The 20,480-nt window shown below is 37.4% G+C and overlaps 1 protein-coding gene across 3 annotated transcripts in view; it reads left to right on the forward strand.

The window, feature by feature from the left end:
* Window positions 1-20,480, forward strand: part of eif4g3a (eukaryotic translation initiation factor 4 gamma, 3a) — an 81,336-nt gene that overhangs the window by 41,416 nt on the left and 19,440 nt on the right. For all 3 annotated transcript variants that reach the window (XM_051672765.1, XM_051672767.1, XM_051672766.1), the window contains 8 exons: window positions 1,827-1,912; window positions 2,335-2,569; window positions 4,656-4,780; window positions 7,651-7,770; window positions 9,629-9,778; window positions 10,505-10,702; window positions 14,096-14,242; window positions 14,713-14,949. In XM_051672765.1, coding sequence (XP_051528725.1) covers window positions 1,827-1,912; window positions 2,335-2,569; window positions 4,656-4,780; window positions 7,651-7,770; window positions 9,629-9,778; window positions 10,505-10,702; window positions 14,096-14,242; window positions 14,713-14,949 — 1,298 coding nt within the window. The remainder of the gene's footprint in view (window positions 1-1,826; window positions 1,913-2,334; window positions 2,570-4,655; window positions 4,781-7,650; window positions 7,771-9,628; window positions 9,779-10,504; window positions 10,703-14,095; window positions 14,243-14,712; window positions 14,950-20,480) is intronic.

The following is a 20,480-nucleotide window of genomic DNA, read 5'->3' on the forward strand; positions in this document are numbered from 1 at the left end:
GGTGTTTGTGTATTTGGTAATTTTGAAATGTTATGTTTTACATTTTATTACTGTGAAGCACATTGGTCAACTCTGTTGTTTTAAATGCTATATAAATAAAGCTGAGATTAAAGAGCGAATGCTGTGATTTAATTATATAAATGTATAGTTTACATGTGCTGCGTGGTTCACAGTAGATTAGTGCTCTGCTCTGTCATCTCATACAACGTGAAGGATTCTCAATGTCTGTGGAGTTTCCAGTGTTTGAGTGGTCGGATTTATTTAAAGTACGCAGCTCTTCCACAGTAAGACTGCAGCCTTTAGTGGTTTAATAAATCACACTAGGACATGTCACTTGGATTGATTATCCATTTCAGTGTAAAATGAGTAACAGAACATGCGTTCTGTGAGCATTTTAAAGCAGTGTGTCAGTCATACTGCTGGTACCAGATAGAGTCGGTGCTCGGTACTACCGGTACTGCAGAAACACTGGGATCATTACATGTTTTTATTGTAGTATTGAATTGGTGCCAAAATACCGGTACTTTTGACAACACTAGTACCCGGAATATTCCTTTAAAGTCAATGTGAAACTGGCATTTGCAACCCTTTTTACTTTTGTAATATGGTGTATTTCCAAGTGAAATGGAACATTCATAACACAAAAAAAAAAAACCTTGGATGAGACTTGAGATTGTATCCAATGGGAATTGAAGCCAGACTGTGAGTTTGCAGTTGATTATGGGAAATTATTATTATTATTTATTTTTCTTCTTCTAATAGCGTGCACTGAATTATGCGCAATCATTTTTTTTTTGGTCACGCCACCCTTGAAACAAGAAAACTTTCATAATTTGATAAAAACATCAAACAAAAAATGTATGTATAAAGTTATTTATTTAAAAAAAATACTTTTAAAAGATTAACTGCTCTTTGATGTCTTTTTTTTTTTTTTTTTTTTGTTTTTTTTTTTTTATAAAACAAAATGCATTCTTTCAGTTTTAAATTAATCCCTTCATTGGAAAAAATAAACTTTAAAAATAAAATACACTTTTTGTCACTAGGATACATTGTTCTGTTATGTTCTGTATACTTTGTGTTACATAAACATTTTAATAATGCCTATATACTTTTTATATGGATTAAAAATCCAAAAACAGAAAAATGGAGATGCAGGAGCAATGTTAACCCTTTAAGCTCCGAAGGTGTTTTTAAAGATTTGCTGTTTCAGTGGCATACCCAAAAATAAAGGCTTCTAACTAGACAAAAAAACAAGGAGGGTCAAGTGTTTGGTGTCATTGTAAAGGAAACTTTTTATAATGATACAGATTATGATAAATTCGGAGTCTCCTTAGCCTGCTGAAAAATCACAAAAAAGAAAAAATTTTCTTATTTTTCTGATTTGACATTTATATCTGGGAGTAAATGCGGTGAATCACATTTGTTCCCAATCATGTCAACTGTATTTGAGAAAAATTTTGTGTTGCTACAACAAAGCAATCAAAAGTTTTAGCATTACAAAAAATTATTTATCATCGTGCACAAAAACGCCTCCATGTGTCCAAAAGCCTCTCCAAACAAATAAAGCATAATAATTGTACATAAGAACTAATTACACATGCAAACGTGTACTGTCACACATTTTATTCATGTGTGAAAGGAAATGAGATTTGCACGAAAACCATGCAGTCTTCTGCGCCCCCCTTGCAGTACACCCCTCACTTTGAGAACCACAGCTTTAGGATGACTCAACATTTTAATAAGTGTACTGCAAGTTTCTTTGGATAAATGTGTCAAGTTAATGTCAAGTTACCAATTACCAATCTCTTGTGACCCTTTTGCGATAGCCCAAGCTGTTTCTGATGTACCAAAGTCTTGGAAGAAACCAAATGAAGAAAGTACGATTGTGGAAACACTACAGAATGAGAATGAGGTGAGAGAGAGTGTGTATGTGGAGGAACGAGACGCAGCGCAGCGTTCAAAGACATCCATCTAATGCATGTTTACATAGAAAAATAATTTTAAAACAGTGCAGTGAACTGCCCCGAAGATACTTCATTTTGGCTGAATTATGTATGGAAATCAATTGAAAGTTGACTCCCTCATGCACTGTGCGTGAGGAATGTTATTCAAATGGTGCACAGATTTACTGCCTATGTAGAGCGTACCAAATCAATCACTTATGAGGTTCCATGTCAATTAGGATGCTGCCATAGAAGACGGATATGTAGGCAGGAGTCTGCAAAACCGCTCACTGGGTTTTGGAATAGAGCCATTGTTGTCATTACAAGAAACCATTATGCAGTCCTCCATCTCACCCCTTGTGTAATTCTTTTCTCCTTCACTGTACATTAGGAGGAGGCCTCTAAGGACGACTCTGCAGGAGAGGAGATGGTCTTCCAGCCAGCCTTAGAGACCTACAGCAGTCCCTTTCCAATGCCTGAGCACCAAGAGAATCTCTCAGAAGAGAACGGTGAGACAGAGACAGAGCCCTTGCGGAACGGGGTGGAGACGGAGAGCACAGACAGTGGTGTTACGCTCGGGGACAGCAGGGGGTCCATGTGTTCCCCCACTCTACTCATGCAGGAAGGTTAGTCTCCTTGCAGGAATCGTTTACTGGTTCTTCTGGTTTTAAGTCTAGATGCCTAGCAGTTTTGATTCACTCACAGTAAGTTAATTATTCATTTATAGGACTTAACGTTTAATCGAAATATAACCGAAATCGTAATATGACCTAGTGCGATTTATTCAATTGCAAGGACTGTGATTTAATTAAAGAAATAAGTTGTCTGCACTGGCTGCTTTTTGCACTTACTGTATGTGCGCAGCATACTCAAATATACACAAACTCAAAGCACACGTTAGGCTCATGAGACAGTGTTTTCAGTGGTTTTAGTGCGGTTCTGTTCTGTCTGTAGTGTATTACACTTACTCTGATCATGCATGAGGCTCGTGATTTACATTTGCGTAATTCCAAATATGCTTTTTCGCTACAAGTTACTATCCAAATCTAAAGTAACCCCATATCACTGGGTTTTTGTGGACAGAAGAGTGGATGAGGGCGTTTTACTGCATTAAAAGGCCATTGTAAACTCTACTACAAACAGAAACTCAAAGGTCTTCCTTCAGTTTTCCGCCAAAATAAAAGTGTGAGGTTTTAACCAGACCGCATAATGTAGCAATGCCACATGCAAGTTAAGAAATTATTAAAGAAATATAGTACTATTGTATATTAATAATAATAATGATTATTATTATTATCATCATCATTGTTATTAATATACAAAAATATGTTTCTGATTAATTTATCTTAATAATAACTTATTATTGGGTAAAAATAATGATAAAAAGTGGGATTAGACCCTATCACAAAGTGGACGAAAACAGGTACACAGTGAACTGAAACAATGTGAATTGGATTAAAAAAAAATTCCCCTCTGTTTTACTGTATTATTTATTTAACTCTGCGGACACACATGGGGAGGCGCTATATGGCAAGCCGTTTTATCACTTAAAACACTGAAGTCCCTGGATGCATAAGTTAGGCATATGTATAGGGGGTTATCTGTAAAATATGACAATTTTTATGAAATTAGTCCACTTTATGTGTGAACAAGGAGCTTTTAAATTTGAGTACGAAACATTTCAGGCGGCAGCCCAAAAATCCTGTAGAGCAAAAGAGGTTAAGAGGACTCAAGTTTGACTTAATTTTAGTCAAAAGGAATCACTTACTAGTTCGAGTTAATCATATTGCATTTATTATCGCAATTCGATTTTTTTTCTCCAAATTGTTCAACCCTAATAATTTATATATACATGTGATTATTATTATTATTATTATTTTTTTATTTTTTTTTGTAAAGACCCCATGAAATGGCTTGGAAGCACATTTTATTTGTTTTCACAGTTTCTAGTCCTATGAGAAAATTGTTTTGCATGTTTACACATTAAAAAGGTTTTTAACAAAGTCAGTCCAGAATTAGCTTGAGTTTTTTATAAAAAATGTATTTTAAACATCTTGTATAGTTTTTTTTTTTTTTTTGCTTATGTTTCGAAAATGTTAACATTTTCAACTTTGAAATGAGGTTCTTGCAACACATTACTTCCGGCGTATCATAGCAACCAATTCAACCAATCTCAGTTGAAAAATGCTGCACCTCCAAAGCGCTCTTAAGCGCTCCCAGCTGGGCATGTTCAGAAGAGCGCCTGGCATTTTCAGCTGCCAAAAAATGCTTTGGCGGACACACGGCCTTAGCCAGTAATTAATTTTGTTTATATCATAGCCGTGAATCATGATTTGCAAAGTGCTATTGTTAGTTGGTGGCAGGGAACATTCTCATTCTAGAGAACATTTTATTGGTATGCAAGATGAGTCATTAATATTTTTGGCCTGTTTTCCCAGATGAGAAACACTGTACATTTTAAATGTTTATATCTGCTCAATTTTATTTAGTTAGGGCATATTTTTGAGTGGTACATCAGCATTTAGATAGCCTCAAAGCTAACAGACGTACTACAAGCCACAAAACGCTTTCATGGGGTCTTTATAGAGGTTTGAACCAAAAAGCACTTTACAATTTTTCATTATTTTAATGTATTATTCTTTTATATTCAATAATAAATTAGACAAACTTGTTAACATACCTAACCTACTCTTGCTGGGTTTTTCATCTCAGGTCTTGTGCAATCTAATGGCAAGAAGCAGTATGACCGGGACTTCCTGTTGAGCTTTCAGTTCATGCCTGCCTGTGTGCAGAAGCCAGAGGGACTGCCTCAAATCAGTGATGTGGTGCTAGACAAGGTGTTGTTTCAAGATAAATTTTCTTACACACATTTGCCAGAAGTGTTTGCTCCATGTTTTGCCTCAACTGCTTGTTGAATTTTGTCATCAGTTACATAAAGTGCACTATATTAATAAAATAATAGTATTATAATGTAGACATCTAATCAGCACATTCAAGGCACACTACGCTTCACTCTGTGTTATCATCATTTTTAACCCCAGATTAAGGCCACACTTTACCCTGGGTTAAGTAAGGTTTCACATTTCTAATTTTGAAAAGGTATAAGCACACATTTTGTAACCCTACTGCTTTTGGGGCTCTAACCCTGAATTGTGGTGCCAAAGGTATTCAGCATAAAACAACGCGGCTGTTTGGTTACGACTACATGTTTAGCAACCGACTAAGCACTGCTTGCCTCTTGAAATATTCAGATGCTTCATACAGTCTCCAAAATTTGTCACACACTGTTTAGTTTGATTGCAAAGGTTAAAAATGTCAAACAGGGATTGCAAATGTTTTAATTATTTAATTAATTAATTATTTAAATTGCATGCTGACATTTCCACAGATGAACAAATAGTTATTAACAGGTTGCATACTGTATGTATGCAATGACTTAAAGGATTAGTTCACCCAAAAATGAAAATTCAGTCACTGTTTTCTCACCCCTGTGTTGTTATAACCCTATATGACTTTCTTTTTCTTAACACAAAGGGAGAAATTGTTAAAAAATTTTGTGCTCAGTGATGTCATACAATGGCAGTTTATGGTGGCCACCACTTGAAGCTTCAAAAGAACGCAAAAGTATAAATCAGATGTCTATTTAATTATTCCATGAGACTCATGATTGTTATGAAAGCATACAAAAAGGTTTGGTGAGAAAGAAACTGAAATCAAATGTATTATTTAGTGAAAATGTTCACTGACCGTTGATCTCTTGTGCGCGTTCATGATAGGGCACGAGAGCAACAGTTCATGCAGCGCCCTCGTGACATTGGGGTGTGAAAATTTGTTTTATCTAAAAACAGGTAGTGACAGAACACAACACAGCTGCACACAAAACAGAGAACAGAACTTACTAAACATGTCTGAAGAGTTTGTAGTCAAAGAATTGATGCATTTCTATGCCCAGCCTTATTTTTTGAACAGAGTACTCGGAAATCAAACAGAAACATAGAGGAGGCTACAGGCAGCCACAGTCACATCGTGTCCTAATCGGCAAACGACACACGATAAAAGGTATATTTTCTATGGAAATCAGAGTTTTTGTCCTAACTGAGAGACAGTACATTCTATCGATTGGTTATTTTCTATTTTCAGCATTGTGCTGGTAACTGTCCGCTGTAAACTGGCACGGTCCAAGAACTTTAAAAAAAAAAAAAAAAAAAAGGCTGGGCATAGAAATGCATAAATTCTTCGGCTACAAACTCTTCAGACATGTTTAGTAAGTTCTGTTCTCTGTTTTGTGTGCAGCTGTGTTGTTTTCTATTGTTGCTATCACTGTGGCGGATCTGTTTTTAGATAAACAATCTAATTTCCGTTTGAATGCCCCAATGTCACGAGCGGGCTGTGTGAACTGTTGCTCTCGTGCCCTATCATGAAACGCGCACAGGAGATCAACGGTCATTGAAGATTTTCACTAAATAATGCATTCGATTTCAGTTTGTTTCTCACCAAACCTTATCGTATGCTTTCATAAAATCATGAGTCGCATACAATAATTTAATAGACTTCTGAATAATACTTTTGCATTCTTTTGAAGCTTGAAGAGGTAGTCACCATAAACTGCCATTGTACGACATCATTGAGCACAAAACATTTTCACAATTTCTCCCTTTGTGTAAGAAAAAGAATGAAAGTCATATAGGGTTATAACAACACAGGGGTGAGTAAACAGTGACTGAATTTTAATTTTTGGGTGAACTATCCTTTTAAAATTTACAGTGTGTAATCTTGATACTTGAATAACTAGGATTAAAAACCAACCCATGGTAAAGTAAAAGCAACAAGATAACCCAGGATAGTATCAACCCAAGATGGCACAAAATGATCCTAGGCTAATATTTTTAAGTGTGCAAACCTCAGTCTTTGCCGACTTCCCTAAAAACCTGCAAATACGGACATAACATTTTCTTCTTGTTTTGGTTCAAACATGAAAAATACAGTATGAAAAGAACGTTCCCTTGATTTTTAAACTTCAGCTAAGCTTGCACCGCTCAGCCATGGAACTCCCTTTGACGTCCTGTTTCCATTAAAATTACATTACGGTTATGTCATTCTTGGCTGAGGGCATCACTAAGCCTAAAGAAGATGGAATATAAATGCCCTGCCCCTGTTTTATGCACAGTTTCAAACCCGTCTTCTCTGCTGGATTTTAAAAAAAAGTTCTGAAGATTAGTAAAAACTGTATTTAGAACAAATTAGTAATTTGTATATAATTTCTCAGTTTCTTCAAAAGAGATTTGTTTTTCTTGTCCTAAAAAGAGATACAGTCTGCACGTTCAGTTTACCATCTCAGTTCCTAGTTTAGATGTCGCTTTGCATGCGTACTTCACATCTGTTACTAGCTGTTCTCTGTCTTAGTCATAAGATGACTGGAGTGTAAATTGTTTAACATGTTGTTGATATAAAAACAATGCATGATGAATATTGTTTCCCCTCAGCACTGTAGGGCTAGGAAAAGGGGGGTTGCCAGTTTTGGTTTGGCTGATCTTAGACCAGAAACTGCTGTACACATTGTGATTCAACATACAGATAGGTACAGGTTCTCCAAGAACAGGAGGGGTGGGAGATCTTCAGTTTCATTCATGACCCGGCATCTAGAGTGGCTGTTTGTTACGGCGCCCCCTGCTGGCTGAGTTCTAAACATTTACGTTTCTTTTTTCAGATGAATCCAAACAAGCTGCCGCTGAGATCGGTGGATCCCAGGCTGATTTCTAGGGGTCCCGATTTCACTCCTGCTTTTGCTGACTTTAGCAGGCAAATATCAGGAGGACGTGGAGCTCCAGTAAGTTGTGACTATTTATGTTTTCAGAAGTCATTCACACAAAAACTTTAAACCTATCATCACAGACATGATTTAACAATTAGGAGGATAAGTTTAAGAGACCTCTGTGAATCTCATGAAACCCATCAAGAACATATTTCAAGCCCAATATTAAAAGAAAGAAATTATATTTTGGTATGATGAAAATTAGAAAGAACGGACCAATCAGCTGTAAGCTCGAGTAGACTTCAGCAACGGACACTTCCAGTGTAGACAGCTTTATTGATTATAATGGGATCTATTTTCTTTTCTTTCTTTTTTTTCTTCTCCCCTTTCCTCCCCAATTTGGAATGCCCAATTCCCAATGCGCTCTAAGTCCTCGTGGTGGCGTATTGGTGGCTTGTTGAGTGCGTTACCGCAGAGACGTAGCGAGTGTGGAGGCCCACGCTATTCTCCGTGGCATCCACGCACAACTCATCATGCACCCCACCGAGAGCGAGAACCACATTATAGCGACCATGAGGAGGTTAACCCAACGTGACTCTACCCACCCTAGCAACCGGGCCAATTTTGGTTGCTCAGGAGACCTGGCTGGAGTCACTCAGCACGCCCTGGATTCGAACTCGCGACTCCAGGGGTGGTAGTCAGCGTCTTTACTCGCTGAGCTACCCAGGCCCCCAGATCTAATTGCTTTTGATGTGAAGCGACGCGAATTGTCCTGTGTAGACAGGGTGTGTTTCTAGGACGATTATGATTTCTTTTGCATTGTGACATCATTTTCATAACAGTTAAGCACATTCTGGTAATACAAAATGATCTCATTCTCATTACTGTAATGCAAAATATAAATATATACTTGTAAAAACAACACAGTGCATTTGGGGGTAAATTGTGTTTCATTTTAATGAGAAACATTAGTGGCTCTGAAAATAGGCCTAATTTTCTTGGTGGTGGTGTAGTGGACTAAAGCACTGAACTGGTAAGCAAAAGGTTGTTGGTTCAATCCCCACAGCCACCACCATTGTGTCCTTGAGCAAGGCACTTAACTCCAGGTTGCTCCAGGGGGATTGTCCCTGTAATCAGGGCACTGTAAGTCACTTTGGATAAAAGCGTCTGCCAAATGCATAAATGTAAATGTAAGTTCAGTCGACAGCATTTTTGGCATAATATGGATTACCACAAACATTAATTTAGACTTTTCTTTAAAAAAAAAAAAAAAGCACAAATATGTGCTTGTTACAATGAGGCACTTACAATGGAAGTGAATGGGGGCTAATCCGTATATGTTAAAACACTCACTGTTTCAAAAGTATAGTCACAAGACATAAACAATATTCGTGTTAACTTGATTTTAGTGTGATAAAATCACTTACTAAACTTTTCTATGTAAAGTTATAGCTTTACAACTTCATTGCCATGACGATGTTATTACACAATATATGCTACTACCTTAAAATGACTGTGAAAATGATGATTTAAACAACTTTACAGCTCAAATAATACAAGAGTTATAATCTTCACTTTTCTGCCTTTAAACCCTCCAAATATTGGCCCCATTCACTTCCATTGTAAGTGCCTCACTTTAACCTCGATTTTTGCTTTTTTTAAGAAAAGGAGAGGGACGGGATTAATTTTTGTGGTAATCAATATTATGCCACAAATGCTGTCGATTGAGCTTAACTTGTATTGAACCTGGAATATTCCTTTACTACAAAATTTTAATTTCCTAACACATTTTTTCTTTTGATTTTGGGGTGAAATGTGACCCAAACATGTTTTCGTTAGATTAGCCATTGTCTGCAGTTTTGAAGTGACTCTTCAGAAAGCTGTTGTTGTGCTCATCCACAACATTGCGTTGCTTTCTCCTCTGTGTCCAAAGCTTTTAAATGTGCGGCGGCTCCCACCACGCAAGATCATTGTAAATGTTTCCGTTAATGATGACGTCCAGCTCAAGAAGGCGGAGAATGCTTGGAAACCTGGGATGAAGAGAGAGAGCCTCACGGAAGAGCCAGAGGCCATAAAAACTCAGGTGTGGATTCTTGTTCGTATATTTGCATCCACAGACCACATGCATTTGAATCATTCACAATAAAGGAAGCACTCACATAAGACATGCTTTCTTATTTAAATTCAATAGTTGTCACATCTGACTGCTTTTGTTCTCTTCAGGCACTTAATTTTGTGGGAAATTCTCCTTTGTGTCCTGATTGGTTACTTCAGAATGTGCTTGTCTGAAGTATGTTTTGTTGTTGAATACTGTTAAAGGAATAGTTCCCCCAGAAATGAAAATTCTGTCATTATTTACTTACCCTCGTGTCTTTCCAAACCCATATGACTTGCTTTCTTTGCGAAACACAAAAGAAAGGATTTTGAAGAATATCCCAGTCCTTGATTTACATGCGCTGCTGCAAAAACAATGCAAGTTCTAATGTGAACAGGCTTCTCTTAGATGTCAAGATTTTCATTGAAAAATGACTTATTTTATGACTTAATCGTATGCCTTCAGAAGACTTGGAATAATGCACATGGACTACTTTTGCATCCTTTTTAAAGCTTTAAGTGGAATCACAATCCTCTGCAATTGTAGTGAAAAGACAGACCGGAAATCTTGTGTTCCACAAAAGAGAAAATAAGTCTACCTGGATTGGAATGGCATGATGGCGAATAAATGATGATAGAATGTTAATTTTTGGGGTGAACTATCCATTTTATCTGCAAAGTGATGGCTGCATATGTTGCTTTTTTGGCACTATAGGAGTTGTTCCGGAAAGTTCGTAGCATTCTGAACAAGCTCACACCCCAGATGTTCAATCAGCTGATAAAGCAGGTGACGGATCTCACAATCAACACAGAGGAGAGGCTCAAAGGAGTCATTGACCTTGTGTTTGAGAAGGCCATCGATGAGCCCAGCTTCTCTGTGGCTTATGCCAACATGTGTCGCTGCCTGGCCACGGTATGTTCCATGCTTGTTTGAGGTTTTGTTTTGGAGTTCATTGTGAATGCAGATTGATTTTAGCATTTGTCTTTCTGTCTTTTTTTCTTTAGATTGTCCATTATTTTGCCTTGTTTTACAATGAGTAGTAGGGCTGGGTGTTGATGCAGATTTCCCGATTCTCTTCCAATTCACAAGCTCTTGATTCAGTTCGATTCCTATCTCGATTCGATATTGAATCATATGGGAACATTTCTGTTATAATGTCCATTTTTCTTGCATAAAAATAAATTCTCAGCTAATGTTCTTAATTATGAAGGAACATTCTAGGTGCAATTCGAAAATAGTTATTTTACTAATTATATTTTATCATTAGTTTTTCATCAAACTGTTCAAATTTTAGCTTTTGAAAAATTTTCTAATTCAGTCTGTTCCATAAATTAATGTCTTGAAAATTGCATATATTATGTTGCATATACATTTTTGTTTAATTATTTTGTTTACTTGCATAATTTGTTCTATTTACAAGTATTTACATTGATATGTGGAACACGTGCTAAATCTGTACTGTCTCTTTAAGACTACCGGCATCAGCCAGTAAGCGGATATAACGAGAGAAGATGTGCGTAATTTCTTTAGCGCAACCATGTGTGATTATAATTAAATGTTTCTGTTTTGTTGTTTTTAATCAACAACTGACTGTAAAAAACAGAAAGGGTATTAAAAAAACATTATTCGATGACATATGGATCCGTGGATCTTGTCTTTGGGCACACAGAATGAGTTAAACCAAACTTTTACTCCCCACACACATTGAAAGGACCTCTGCGCTATTCATTTCTTCTCCACTATACTACTCAATCACGTGTGAATGAAATCTGAACATTTACTATGGCTAGTAATAACCATTTTTAGTCGTAAAGAGAGAGATTTAGTTGCACATGTGAGTGATTTACTTACGTTATAGAGGGTTGCCACATACAGTGAAAGATCGATCTTGGGATTTAAGAATCGATATCGAGATTGTTTAAACGATGATTGTGATGCATCGGAAAATCTATATTTTTACCCAGTCCAAATGACAAGTCTCAACATACCTTTTTCCTTCCCCATCCAAAGTAAAGACTGATTTGCTGTGATTTGTGTAACAGCGCTCTTAACTCATCTTGAGGCCTTTTCACGCAAAACGTGACGCGATTATGAGAGGCGAATCATTGACGAATGGCCCTTTCCCATAGAAAGCGAATCCCATAGATTGCCATTAGCACATTCACACTTTTACAATAGGTGGCGCTAATCAACAAGCAGTTTTACCCAGGTACCGTAGGTGGCTCAACGCACCTTTTGAGCTGGTCCACCCTCCACCCGTCAACAGGATTAGAAGAAATAACCACTTGACAAGTTTGCAAAACAAACAAGAAAAGCAAACGATTCTCTAGCGAGCAGATCAAAAAAATAAAACACATCTCTCTACCAGCTGAAGCAGCGATGATGAGTGTGTTTTTGATTTGCTCAACAAGGAAGACAAATTTCGAGACACTTCACAACTATTTCAGTTCACCTGCTGGACAAGTTGACTGATAGTATTATCATGTATACACAGTCTGAGGGGTGATTAGAAAGAATCGAGTGTGAAAAGTGGTTTAACGGTTAAAACACATTATCATTTGGAACAATATTAATTATATGCCACTGCCACACATACTGTATATACTTGTGTTAAGTGCATTTGTTTAAAATCACTGCGTAATGCACACTCATAATGACTGTTAAAACAAATGATTAAAACAAATGTTTGACTGTATCTTATTGCCATGTACATCTACTTGTGTTATGTTTGCTAAAAACCTTGCATGTTACTAATTAAACATGATGAAATTTAAATGCTCCAAGAGTGATCTCACCCAACAAAACCAATATTCAGTCTGACCCATTATTAGATACATTAATACTGCTAATGACTGTTAATAGCACAGCAATAACGATTTTGTTTTTGGTATTCAAAGGCACACAGTGCACTGCAAGTCACAGCATTAGTATTAATATTATTAATATTTGGCAAAGAAGAACACTTATGATCTGTAAAGTTGTTCATTAAAAAAGTGATACTTACTTAGTCCCACTACTTACTAGGTCATCGTGGTGGCGCGGTTACTCTGTTGCCTCTGCTTCTGAGACAGTCAATCTGCGCATCTTATCACGTGGCTCGCTGTGCATGACACCACCGAGACTCACAGCATGTGGAGGCTCATGCTACTCTCCGCAATCCACGCACAACTTACTATGCGCCCCATTGAGAGCAAGAACCACTTAATCGTGACCACGAGGAGGTTACCCCATGTGACTCTACCCTCCCTAGCAACCGGGCCAATTTGGTTGCTTAGGAGACCTGGCTGGAGTCACTCGGCATGCCCTGGATTCGAACTCGCGACTCCAGGGGTGGAAGTCATCTTCAATACTCGCTGAGCTACCCAGGTCCGCAATATATATTATATTAAAGATATAAGTGAAATCACATAAGATTAAATGCAAAAGCAAAACAATGCAGCTGGAATAAATTATGAAGACAATCCACATAAGATCAGAACATTTTTAAAGGAAATGAAGGCAGTGATGCAGCAATATTGTTTACATGTTAAGAGAACCCATATGAGATTGTTTTTTTGTTTTTTTTTATGTTGTTTTTTCAGTTTTTAAGGCATTTGATGCAAATGAAATACACATCCTCACTGCTGTTTCAGGATCTCTTCTTTGAGATACTTAAGCGTTTAATGTCGGTGGTTAACAGCTTTCTGTGCTTTAGCGCTATCAGTTGCTCTGTTTCTGGTAACTGCAATGGCTTCTGACACATGATCTAATGCTTATACTGTATATTATTGGTCTGGGCATTACTTCACCAGGCGAAGAAAAAAAATCAACACTGCGATTCAACGCGAATGTTCGCTCCAGGTGAGAATGGCTCTTTAGGAATCTATTGTTGCATTTCAAAATGTTGATTGAGGCGAGAAATCGCGCCGAACATTCGCGTTTGTTGTGCAAATGCCTTTACTTGTGCAAAAGATGACACAGAACCAAAATTTCTCATACTGCGTCAAAACACGGGAAATGCAAACAGAACTCAAACCTGTAATAATTCAATAATAAAACAACATTGCAACACTTTATGGATGAGTCTTGTGTAAAGTTTCCTCTGGCTTGAATTCAACAGCGTTAAAAAAAAAATAACGTGTTAATAATATTTAATTTGTCGCATGCCTCAGCACTTTAAATTGGATAGCTATACATATAATTTCCTATTATTATTTCTATTGATTTATGTTGACACCAGCACCACATGAAATTCATTTTGTACTTTTGTACTTCTAAGCTTCTGAAGTCTATCATAATAATATATTTCCTCTTTTTGTCTCGTAGCTAAAGGTGCCCACGACAGACAAACCCAATACAACAGTAAACTTCCGGAAGCTGCTACTGAACCGGTGTCAAAAGGAATTTGAAAGGGACAAAGTGGATGATGTTGTACTGGAGAGGAAAGAAAAGGAGCTGGACTCTGCCACATCAGTAATGACTCAATTCTATTATGATTATGAGGCTCAATTTTGAATTAAACCTTTTTGTTCATTCTATCCTCAAGGCGTTTTGTGAACCATATGTTTGTAGTTGCAATTTAAAGTTTATGTGTGTAATTTTCAGTTTGTTAAAATTCTTGTATCCCAGCTTAATATGCATAGTTACTATAACTGGGCCATTTGTTGGTTGATTTCACCTTTCAAACTTTCCTCTGTTTATATGAGCAAGCAACATTGCTTGAACAATGGTGTGAGTTTGGGGCGAGACTTTCTGTTTGTACAACCAATGAAAGACGGGAGTTTTCCGGAATCTGTTTGACAACATTGATTATTTTTGCAATTCCGTTTGGCGTAGAACTTACACACTACAGCTTCAGTACAGTTTCTCAACAGGCCTTTGTATATCTAATGACATTATTGAAAGAATTCATATCAAATGTGATGAAACTCTTTCTCTCGTAGTCCACAGAAAGGGAAAGACTTCAAGAGGAGTTTGTGGAGGCGAAGGACAAGGCCCGCCGTCGCTCCACAGGAAATATAAAATTCATCGGCGAGCTGTTCAAGCTCAAGATGTTGACAGAGCCCATCATGCATGACTGTGTGGTCAAGCTGCTAAAAAACCATGACGATGAGAGCTTAGAATGTCTATGCAGACTCCTCACCACCATCGGTAAAGACCTTGACTTCGAGAAAGCCAAGGTAACTCACCTATCAGTTGTTATTACACATTCTGGAGCCTTATTGATTCATGTTACATAAGATCGGTGATGATGGAAAAACCTGCGTTTTAGCCCAGTAGGCATACAGCTGAAGTCAGAAGTTTACATACACCTTAGCAAAATACATTTAAACTCAGTTTTTCACAATTCCTGACATTTAACTGTAGAAAACATTCCCTGTCTTAGGTCAGTTAGGATCACTACTTTATTTTCCGAATGTGAAAATGTCCGGATAATAGTAGAGAGAACGATTTATTTCAGCTTTTATTTCTTTTATCACATTCCCAGTGGGTCAGAAGTTTACATACACTTTATTAGTATTTGGTAGCATTGCCTTTGAATTGTTTAACTTGGGTCAAACGTTTTAGGTAGCCTTCCACAAGCTTCTCACATTAAGTTGCTGGAATTTTGTCCCATTCCTCCAGACAGAACTGGTGTTACTGAGTCAGGTTTGTAGGCCTCCTTGCTTGCACACGCTTTTTCAGTTCTGCCCACACATTTTCTATCAGATTGAGGTCAGGGCTTTGTAATGGCCACTCCAATACCATGACTTTGTTGTCCTTAAGCCATTTTGCCACAACTTTGGAGGTATGCTTGGGGTCATTGTCCATTTGGAAGACCCATTTGCGACTGAGCTTTAACTTCCTGGCTGATGTCTTGAGATGTTGCTTCGATATATCCACATAATTTTCCTTCCTCATGATCGCATCTGTTTTGTGAAGTGCACCAGTCCCTCCTGCAGCAAAGCACCCCAACAACATGATTCTGCCACCCCCTGCTTCACGGTTGGGATGGTGTTCTTCGGTTTGCAAGCCTCACCCTTTTTCCTCCAAACATAACGATGGTCATTATGGCCAAAAAGTTAAATATTTGTTTCATCAGACCAGAGAAAGTAAGATCTTTGTCCCCATATGCACTTGCAAACTATAGTCTGGCTTTTTTATGGCGGTTTTGGAGCAGTGGCTTCTTCCTTGCTGAGCAGCCTTTCAGGTTATGTCGATATAGTACATGCTTTACTGTGGATATAGATACTTGTCTACCCGTTTCCTCCAGCATCTTCACAAGGTCCTTTGCCGTTGTTCTGGGATTAATTTGCACTTTTTGCACCAAACTACATTCATCTCTAGGAGACAGAATGCGTCTCCTTCCTGAGGGGTATTATGGCTGCGTGGGCCCATGGTGTTTATATTTGCATACTGTTGTTTGTACAGATGAACATGGTACTTCTAGGCCTTTGGAAATTGCTCCCAAGGATGAACCAGACTTGTGGAGGTCCACAATTTTTTTTCTGAGGATTTGGCTGATTTCTTTTGATTTTCCCATGATGTCAAGCAGAGTTTGAAGGTAGGCCTTAAAATACATCCACAGGTACACCTCCAATTCAGGACACCACCTATCAGAAGCTAATTGTCTAAAGGCTTGACATCATTTTCTGTAATTTTCCATACAGCTTTAAGGCACAGTTAACTTGGCCCACTGGAATTGTGAAAAATAAAAGTTGTGGAATTAAAAGTGAAACAATCTGTCTGTAAACCGTTGTTGGAAAAATGACTCATGTCATGCACAAAGTAGATGTCCTAAATGTATGTAAACTTCTGAATTCAACTGTATTTGAAATGTCCCTAAGCAATTTTATTATGATGTAATATGACAATGATGGAGACTAGAAACACATTCATGTAGCCAGATTTTTGACTTTCAGCATAAGGTCTGGCCAGGATCTGCCCCCTTATACAGGAAGGTGCAATCTGACACATAATAGGAAAACTGGTGTTTTCTATCAGTTTAATACTAAGTGACATAAACTGTTGTAGCCGTTTTATTAAAGTAGAAATTTTGTGGGTTGTGTTGAACTTTCTATAGGTAGTAGTTTATTTTTCAATTATTATTGGATGTTTCGGCCTTAAATCTGAAATCAGATACCACCCAGAGAGCAAATTTCTTTGTGCAATATGGATCAAACAGTCTGTAGGATGTCTGTGGCCATGCTGTCTAAAGCTAAATCTATATAATGATTTGAGTTTTATTTAGCGTGAGAGGACACCCAAAAGCTGTGTCAAATTTTTAAATGAATGCCCAACAAACCACATAATTGCTGTTCCTCGGCTGGCATCCCTTTAGCACCCCTCTGATGTTCATTTATCGTTAATAAAATAGGCTACTAATGAATCAGTCCAGTACATCGGAAAGGAAGCACTCAGTTGGGAACTAGAGCTCATGCTGTAAGGTTTTAACTGTGATACTCAGAGGAAGAGCAGAGGGCAATTGGTTTGCACCAAACATAGCACTTTCTTTCAGGCAAAGAGCCCAAATTTCAGATTTAGCAGACAAGAAGATTTTCTCTCAGTGGGTTTCAGGTTTTCGCATAGCTGCTAGCAAACCCCAAGTGTGAATGGTTGGCTATTCACATAATTTTCAGGTTATTTTGGATTCAATACAAGTTAAGATCAATCGACAGCATTTGTGGCGTAATGTTGATTACCACAAAAAATAATTGTCCCTCTAACAAAGTAAAAAATCTGGGTAACAGTGAGGCACTTACAATGGAAGTGTATGGGGCCAATCCGTTAATGCAGGACCTTTTCTAGCTATAAGCGGTATAAGATGCCGCTTAGGGCCAGGGTTGGGGAGTAACGGAATACATGTAACGGGATTATGTATTTAAAATACAAAATATAAGTAACTGTATTCCACTACAGTTACAATTTAAATCATTGGTATTTAGAATACAGTTACATTCAAAAAGTATTCTGATTACTGAAGAGATTATTTTACATTTTATTGTCATTTGTTTCATTTAATATTTAGTCCTTTCAGATGGAAAACATTTATCCATATAAATGATGTGATCCAAAGTGCATTTGAACAGCGCTGAAACACTTTCTTATGATGTGTTACATTCATATGAGCAGACAGAGAAGTAAGTTTGAAGTAAGTTTGGAGCAGAAGAAATAGAAATAAACCTTGTGTAAATTGTCAGCTTTACGCTAAGCTAAAATGCTATTTCTAGCCATTTTACATGCACACATTATCAGACACGATCATATTTTTTTTTATCAAAAAAATTCACGTTCATCATAATTTCTTTTTTCTAGTAAGACCTTTGATATTAGGGCAAAAATCGTATTCTTGATAATAATTTTTGTATTGTTTTCCTGTAAAAATATCTAAAAATCCTTAAAACAAGGATTTGGGGCTACTGATTCGTATGCTCAGAAACAGCCCTGTGTAAATGTTGAAATGCTCACTGTTTCAAAAGTATAGTCATGTAAACAAATATGCTTGTTAACTAGTGCTGAGAGTCGATTAATGTTTTTAATTTGACACTATATATACTTATATTCTTGTCAAAATACATTTATTTCCATCTTAGGAAAGAAAACAAACAATATGTAACAATACCAAGCCTTCCACAATATAAAGATAGAAATGCACTAAAATAGCACCAATTCAAATAGCATTAAACATTTCCCAAAGTCTAATTGGGAGTATGACTAATTGAAAGAACTAGTCTCCCTGTTGGTTGCATATTCATTACAATGGGCATAAAATCTCAAACTCTCATCCTCCACAATATTAATCTGCCGGTAGACTGTGGCTATCCACTTTCCTACAGCAATCGTGAAGCTGCATTCATGATTAGCTTCAGGGCGTCAAATGGCACTTTGAACTCAGCCTGAAAAGCGCTTGCAGACAAAAACGTCTCATTTTTGGTGATATTAAGATTTGGTGTGCTTCTGTGGTAATTAAAATACGCCTTACATAGACTGAAAAATACTTGATTTTTATCACAAGTCCTATCTGGGCTTGTTTTGTACAACAAATAGCATTAAGCTCCTTTCTCCATTATTTTATCACTGACAGGGAAGCGCTTTTCTTTTATTTACTGAGATAACAGCCTCCTAGGAGTTTCTCTCCTCTATCATAGGAGAGGGCTTAACAGTCAACTAGCTTGTTATGACATTACCGCCCACAGGTTGTCTATGGGACCGCTGCATTATGCTGTTTTATACTAAGCTTGTAGGCTCATCTTGGTTGAAGGGCTCTGGCGCTGTTGTGTGTCTGTTTGTGGCATGTGCATCAGTATAATGACTCCGGCCGGACACATTACAAAGGTTCTGACCTTCACACCAGTGTTTATGATGTGTTAACAGTAAATGTGTTAACAACGATTAAGAAAAATTAACGCGTTAAACTTTTAAAATTAATTGTATGTGTTAATTCTGACAGATCTAGTGTACACATGATTTTAGTTTGATAAAATTGCTTTCTAACCTTTTCTGTGTAAAGTTATATCCAATTTCACAACTATTTTGCCATGACAACGTTACAACGTAAACCGTAAGACACTAAAGGGGGTCCCACACCGGATGCATCTGGTGGACGACATGGTGCGTTCTAAAATTCTAAACAATTGTTTTCTATGAATGTACGCACACCGCCGCCGCCTATCGGCAGTGCCCAGCTACGACTCTGGAGGCTGCTCAAAGTTCTGCCACTCCACAGAGTGCAACTCGCATAGTTTTTCATTAAATTTGACCAAATCAAAGGACATAGATTATTTACTGTAGCCATCACTGGATGTTATATTGTGTATATGCATATTTCATATAGCCTACACAATGTCTTTTCGGTTACAAGTATGTTGTTTGTGGTTTGACAGCTTGAATGAAGCCCATTCAATGCTACAGCATAATAAACACAGCAATTTCTAATTGTTAAGTTTGTGTAGTTACACCAGTTTCATACACTAACCTGCAAACTCATCAATAACACTTTGTTCATTCTTGAAGAAGGGAAAAATCTTGGTAACTTTTGTGTGTACTCTCTCCCACCTAAACCGCTTCGATGTGCCCTGCATTTGATACCTATGCCACGTCCTACCGCCGCTGCTTGTCCAGTGTGCAACCACCTTAAAACAACAGTAAAAATGTTGATTTGTCCAATTTTACAACTTCGTTGCTAGACCGATTTAGCAATGTAAACCTTAAGACCAGTAAACAACCTTAAACAACAGTAAAATGCTGATTTAAACAACTTTAGACTGCAAATAATAATAAAGTTTAAACAGAAGAATTATTGTAAGTGCTTTTATGAAATTATAAGCTTCACATTTCTGCCTTTAAATCTTCCAAAACACAGGCATATATCAGCTGTCTTATTTGGATTTCTAGAAACTAAAATATTGGCTTAATTGGGTACAGGCGTTTACATGATGCACACATAATTGGAATATGACCAAATTCCAATTTATGTCTGAGTTTTTTTGCGCATGTAATTGCGGGCATTAGAAATGACATTATCTCTCTTTTTCGCCAATATAGAGAACTGGTAAATTTTATATTGCACACAGCGGAAGGAGAAATAAACAGTGGGGTGTGGGGTGAATATGTTCTGAACGCTGTACAAACATGCGCAGTCGAAATGCTTTCCAGCTGGGCCCAACAGACGGCCATAAAGCCTGGAGCTAAGTGTTAGGCAAAAGGGTGAATGAAAATGTTTTCTGTATCT

The sequence above is a fragment of the Myxocyprinus asiaticus genome, chromosome 35 (assembly GCF_019703515.2).
Source record: "Myxocyprinus asiaticus isolate MX2 ecotype Aquarium Trade chromosome 35, UBuf_Myxa_2, whole genome shotgun sequence".
Taxonomy (NCBI): domain Eukaryota; kingdom Metazoa; phylum Chordata; class Actinopteri; order Cypriniformes; family Catostomidae; genus Myxocyprinus; species Myxocyprinus asiaticus.